At 49.1% G+C, this 6,000-nt stretch overlaps 1 protein-coding gene across 4 annotated transcripts; it reads left to right on the top strand.

The window, feature by feature from the left end:
- Positions 1 to 869: 869 nt before the first annotated feature.
- On the top strand, positions 870 to 4,546 carry Tmem101 (transmembrane protein 101). Of its 4 annotated transcripts, none has more exons than XM_077800716.1 (5): positions 882 to 1,067; positions 1,369 to 1,549; positions 2,431 to 2,577; positions 3,550 to 3,673; positions 4,248 to 4,546. In XM_077800716.1, exons 1-5 carry the CDS (start codon positions 931 to 933, stop codon positions 4,346 to 4,348), a joined length of 690 nt encoding a protein of 229 aa, XP_077656842.1. In that variant the 5' UTR covers positions 882 to 930; the 3' UTR covers positions 4,349 to 4,546. The 4 variants fall into 4 exon arrangements, with proteins under 4 accessions (XP_026268199.2, XP_077656842.1, XP_077656843.1 ...); XM_077800717.1 differs by having other exon boundaries at positions 3,501 to 3,673; positions 4,248 to 4,330; XM_026412414.2 differs by lacking the exon at positions 4,248 to 4,546 and having other exon boundaries at positions 870 to 946; positions 3,550 to 3,859.
- The last annotated feature ends 1,454 nt before the right edge of the window (positions 4,547 to 6,000 follow it).

Genomic DNA, 6,000 nt, shown 5'->3' with positions numbered 1-6,000 from the left:
GCAACTCGGTAAAACCCTTTCTCTAAATAAAATACAAAAATAGGGCTGGGAATGTGGCTCAATGGCTGAGATCCCCAGAGTTCAATCCGCAGTACCCCCACCCCCAAAAATACTGTCTTTATCCTCATGTAATTCACAATTTAGTGAGGGAAAATAGTCATATAAGAGTCACAAATATGTAATTGCCTTTGTGCTGTGATTCAAAGGAAGGGTAGCTGATGTTAGCATATATAATAGGGGAATTGAGAACCAATTGGAGGAGGCCAAAGGGGAAGTGGGGAAGGCCATTTGGAAGGTTGCTGCAGTTAAACTGATAAAAATGATAGTTTGGGCTAGAGTGTGAACATTGGAACTGGAAAAATGGAGTGATTTGAGGTGTTCCAAATGGCCACATTAGATTTCCCTGTTCTCTCAGGAGACAGACAGGAGCCAGGAGTACTCCTTACTTTAAACGGAAGCTGAGGGATTTCTTCTAGGATCTCTGTGTGTATTCCTTTTATTGAATTCCTACTATGTTCTAGGACTAATTGTCACAAATTTCCAAAAAACTCTGTGATCATTATCCCCATTCCACAGTTAAGTCTCAGTTTAGGCAATGTGCCCAACATCATAGAGTTAAAGTTCTGCCTGCAAAGATTACTTTGCTTTCATACACCAAGCTACAATACAGGACTTACACGGTTCTGACCCCATCGTTCCTTACTGAGGTCTAGTATTCAGTTTTGTAGGTACAAAGTGGGGCCCTGAAGTCTACACCCGCAGAGTAGAAGCCTGAACTCCCTTAAGAGAACGCCTCCTTCCTTTCGGAACTGAAAGCGAGAGCGTCGTTTTCTGTCGGAAGCAATAAGCAAGGGACCGGAAGTTGCGTGGCCCATCCAGAGCCCTCCTCCCAGACCCGGGTGAGGCTGCTGCGGACTGCCCTTTCCCAAGATGGCATCGAAGATAGGTTCGAGACGATGGATGCTGCAGCTGATCATGCAGTTGGGTTCGGTGCTGCTTACACGCTGCCCCTTTTGGGGCTGCTTTAGTCAGCTCATGCTGTACGCTGAAAGGGCCGAGGCGCGCCGGTGAGCGCGCCCACGCAGCCGCCGAACGCGGTGGGGGACGATACGGCCTGTCCTGAGAACTGGGTTGCAGTGATGTGGGAAAGAAGTTGGGGCCCAGAAGTTGGGACTCTTGGACTGGGAGGAATTGGTGCCTTGAACTTGGGAGGGGTGCTATGGTCTGGGCATCTGGCCAGATCTGATGTGGTGGTTCTAGCCACGAGAGGGGTCTTCAATTGAGGGAGCAGTGCAGCTTGGGGGGAACTCACGGGGTCTCAAGGCTCTTCCCGGTTTTATTCTGTCCTCATTGCTTCTCGGCTCGCAGGAAGCCCGACATCCCAGTGCCCTACCTGTACTTCGACATGGGGGCAGCCGTGCTGTGTGCTAGCTTCATGTCCTTCGGAGTGAAGCGGCGCTGGTTCGCGCTGGGGGCAGCACTCCAGCTGGCTATTAGCACCTACGCCGCCTACATCGGAGGCTACGTCCACTACGGGGACTGGCTGAAGGTGAGCGTTTTGGCCCCAGAAGGGGGAGCTTCAGACCAATTCCCAGGGCACTTAGTGGGCTTGCATAGTGTGCTAGTCAGATGTGAATCCTGGGAGGACGGAATCCTTAGACTTGTGTTAAAAGGCAGAAATGGAAGATCCTTAAGTGAGCACACAAACCTTCCCTTCAGTGTGTTGAAATTGAGGTCCAGAGATGGGAAAGACTTTTTACTGAGATCATATTACATCATTCTTTGGTAGGATCAGAACCCAGGTCACGTATTCTAAGAATCCTTTAAACTATTAGTTTAGTAATCCCAGATTTATACATCAACAAGGACCTTGGTGAGTATCTGGTTCAACCATCTAATTTTATGAAATGTAATTAATCTTAGTGCAGCATTTAAACCTGTAAATGTCAGAACCTATGTTGAGCACTGCAGGCTTACAGGTAAGGTTGGAAAAGGACTAATTTCGCAGAAGGGACTGTCAGTCCAATAAGGGAGGCAGATATGTGTACAGTTACAGGAGGGTGAGTTCGGCTCTTCTTCCTTCCCTCTCTTCCTTTTTCTGACTCTGTTCTATATACTGTATAGAGGAAAGAACACCGACTGAGTCTCCAGACCTACCGGATGGGGAAAGGGGAAATGTGTGGTGTCTGAGTTCTGTCACTTACTTTCAGTAGGACTGTGGACAATTTTCTGAACCCCTTTGGGCCTCAGTTTCCACTTCTGTAAAAAATAAATATCTATCTCTGTTTTATCTGCCAACCACCCTTAGAAATAAGAGGACATTATCAGTTGGAATCATATGTGTAGAAATGGGCAGTTCTATACTCTGGGCAGCCAGGAAAAATGTGGTGGCTGCAGTTCCTGACTGGAGTCTCCTTGCCCTGGCCTTAGGTTCGTATGTACTCACGTACAGTTGCCATTATCGGTGGCTTTCTGGTGCTAGCCAGCGGTGCTGGGGAGCTATACCGTCGGAAACCCCGCAGCCGCTCTCTTCAGTCTACCGGCCAGGTGTTCCTGGGCATCTACCTCATCTGCGTGGTAGGTTGGGTTTCTAATGTTTGGAGGTGCCTGACTGGGAATGAAATGTGAGCCCAGGCCTGACAGAACCCAGGAAGATAGTCAGAACAAGGGCTTGCTGATGGCGTGGCTGGCAGTGGTTGCCCTGGACAGCTTCTGGGCTCACCAGCCCTCCAGGCACCTTAGAGCTAGCTGAGAGCCCTTCTTCCAACATTAAACCCACCAGGTAGAGAAGTTGGATTGACCATTCAGTTCCAACCCTGAAAGACAGAAGAACAAGATGGGGTGGTTTTCTCTTATGGATTCAGCCTCTAGAGGACTGGGAAAGTGGACAGAGGAGCGGTTTGATGGGATTGTAGCTAGGACTCTGCCACCTAGAGCTGATGGGAAGTACCTTGGGTGGTCAGTCATGATTCTCCTTGGTGCTAGGGGAGGCTAGTGTGGAAGGTACTTGGCCTCATCTTAGTTGCCAGGTATCAAACTCTTGTGCAGGACTCCATGTGGGATTCCATGGTATATTCAAAGGTGGGACACCCCAGTGTGACTGTGGATATATACTTCCTTCCTTCAGAAGCCCCAGAGGGCCAGGCACAGTGCTGCACACTTGTAGTCACAATTTCTCAGGAGACTAAGACAGGAGAATCACAAGTTTGAGGCCAGCCTTAGCAACTTAGGGAGGCACTGTCTCAGAAAATTTAAAAGGGCTAGGGGTGTAGCTCAGTGGCAGACTATTTGCCTAGCATATTCCATTCCCTGCACCGCAAAAAAAAAAAAAAAAAAAAAAGCCCTTGGGGAAGAGGAAATACAGCTTAACCTGCTGGGGCCCTGTAGTCAGAGAAGGAAACAGGTCCTACTTTCAAAGAGTCCCCATTCTGAGAGAGGACTTAGTGGCCCATTTTGCAGGGCTGATTTGCAGGTACCATCCCATGGGTGGCCTTCCCCAGATGGGCATTCCAGCCTGTTGGAGAGTCTTAGAGGATGGTGTGTCTCCAGGCCTACTCACTGCAGCACAGCAAGGAAGACCGACTGGCATATCTGAACCATCTCCCAGGAGGGGAGCTGATGATCCAGCTGTTCTTCGTACTGTACGGCATCCTGGCCCTGGCCTTCTTGTCAGGTTACTACGTGACTCTGGCTGCTCAGATCCTGGCTGTCCTGCTGCCCCCAGTCATGCTGCTCATTGATGGCAACATTGCCTACTGGCACAACATGCGACGTGTAGAGTTCTGGAACCAGATGAAACTGCTTGGCGAGAGTGTGGGCATCTTCGGGGCTGCTGTCATTCTGGCCACTGATGGCTGAGTTTGACAGCAAGAGGCTGAGATGGGCACAGGGAGCTACTGCTTCCCTGGCCCTGTTGCTGTTTATTTATGCTTCTTGGTCTGTTTGATTCTTTGGCTCCCCCCCCCCTTTTTTTTTTTTGCATAGTTAAGAGACAGGTCTCTTTTTCGGTTCCTGGCTTGTCCTTGGGAAGGTGGGATCCCTGAACTTAATGTCTCACGGGTTTTTTTTTTTTTTCCTGTTTGTTGAGAGGAGAGCTGAGGCCAGCTGCTTCCTGGGTCCCCAGGAAGGGGAGAATTTTTGAGAAGGGAGTTGAGACAGGGTGCAGCTGCTGAGAGTGAGTGTCAGAGGAAGGAAGATGGAGATTGGGAAGTACATGAATGGGAAAATTTTCCTTTTGAACCTGGCAGATGCAGCTAAGCTCTGTGGTGCTTTTCGGACTGTTGACACATATGGCTCAGGCCCTGGAGGAACAGAAGAGTTGGCAGTACAGAAGTCACACAGTTCTTAGAGCGTGCTGGGGGCAGAAACAGTACCAGCTCTTGTCATGTACCTTGAGAACCTCTGGGACATGTAGGGGGTGGAGCAGGCAGCAGCCAGCTTCCATCCCTGCTGTCTGTTTCCAGCTGTATGGTTGGCCTGGTGGGAGTAGAGTGCCCTCCCAAACACCAGACCACACAGTCCTCCAAAAATAAACACTTTATATAGACATTTGGCTTCACTTTTCTGTTTTCCTCACAGGGCACTTTGCCATTGGCTGGGATTGATTGTGAGTTTCTTGAAACACCATATCTGGTTAAGCCCAACTTTGATCCTCCCATGGTTTCCCCTGTTCTGAAAGTTCCATAGTCCTTTGACTGTCTTCAAGAATTTCAAAATCTGAGCTGGGGTATAGCTCAGTGGTAGAACACTTCCCTAGCATGTGCAAGTCCCTGAGTTTAATCTCCAGCTTGATAAAACAGCAAAACCTCAAAATCTTTACTGTTGTTTATACTTTTGATTTCTTTCACTCTTGTAGCTTGTCTTTCCTTCCCCACTTGGGGCCAGCTCTTTTGAAGAAAACTTTAGCAAGGGCAATTAGAGGGAGTGAACTAAGGTTGTGTCCACTTCAACAAGTATTTTACATGTTCACATGAGGAAATGGGGGCTCAGAGAAGGTAAGCAGCTTATCCCAAGCTGCCGAGCAAGTCCAGCTACAAAGCAGGATTCTAGGTCAGGTGTCTAGTACCTAAGCCCAGTATGTCTTGAGACATGTTTCTTGAGGGAAGACAGGTTTCTCTGAGGGCCTGGGTTTTGTCACCAAGAGGGGCTTTTAATTGAACATCTCCCTATTTTTCTGTGCACTTTTGGACAGAAAATAATCCTAGTATCTAGTAGGGCACCTGACATGTGCATCAAAAAATGGTGAATGAAATGTCTGGGCTTTGGATTCCTGCTCCTCTGAGGTATGCTGGTCTTGCAGAGATGACACAAGCTCCATTGGGGCTGGGGGACATATCCAAGTCTAGACTTTCAAGCCAAACCCACCCTGTGGCTTCTCTGGGCTCTTGTAGATAAAAGATGAGCCATTGATGTTTGGTCTTGCACTAGGCCCAGCCCGGAAAGGGAGCTGGGGGTGGGGGTGGGGCTCCCACAGGGGATGGAGGCTGGGGCTGCTCTTGGCCTGAAATGTCTTCTAACCTAGGGGAAAGCTGGCATCAGGTGAGGAGATGATGGCAGCATTCATCCTTGGGGCCCTCCGTCTTATTGTCTCCTTTACTCTATAAGTCCCCTGGTTCTCAAGTTCTTGATTCCAGAGGGTCACTGCTAATTTCCTTTCAAGTGTGAACTGACTCACAGAAGTATTTGCATTTTAATCAAGGCCTTCTGAAAAATTGCAAGACCCAAAGGAATTAGGGTGAGTGATAGAATATCAGGTGGTGTCTGTGTGTGTGAGACAGAGATTTTGGGCAAGGGAGCCTCAAAATGGCACAGAGGCCTAGAAACTGGCCTATCGTTAAGGTTAGCCTCAAGTAGGGCCCTCCAAGGCACCCATGCCGCAGTCCCCAGGCTGAAAATTGAAAGGCACCTGGTTGTGTCTTCAAAACCTTAGGCTGGCCCCCCCCCCTCCTTGTACTTGTCCCACTTTGGTGTTCCCTCTGCGCAGAGCTGGGGCTGCTTCTT

This window comes from Urocitellus parryii, chromosome 7 (genome assembly GCF_045843805.1).
Source record: "Urocitellus parryii isolate mUroPar1 chromosome 7, mUroPar1.hap1, whole genome shotgun sequence".
In the NCBI taxonomy this organism is placed as follows: Eukaryota; Metazoa; Chordata; class Mammalia; order Rodentia; family Sciuridae; genus Urocitellus; species Urocitellus parryii.
This window is presented reverse-complemented; position numbering and strand designations above follow the sequence as displayed.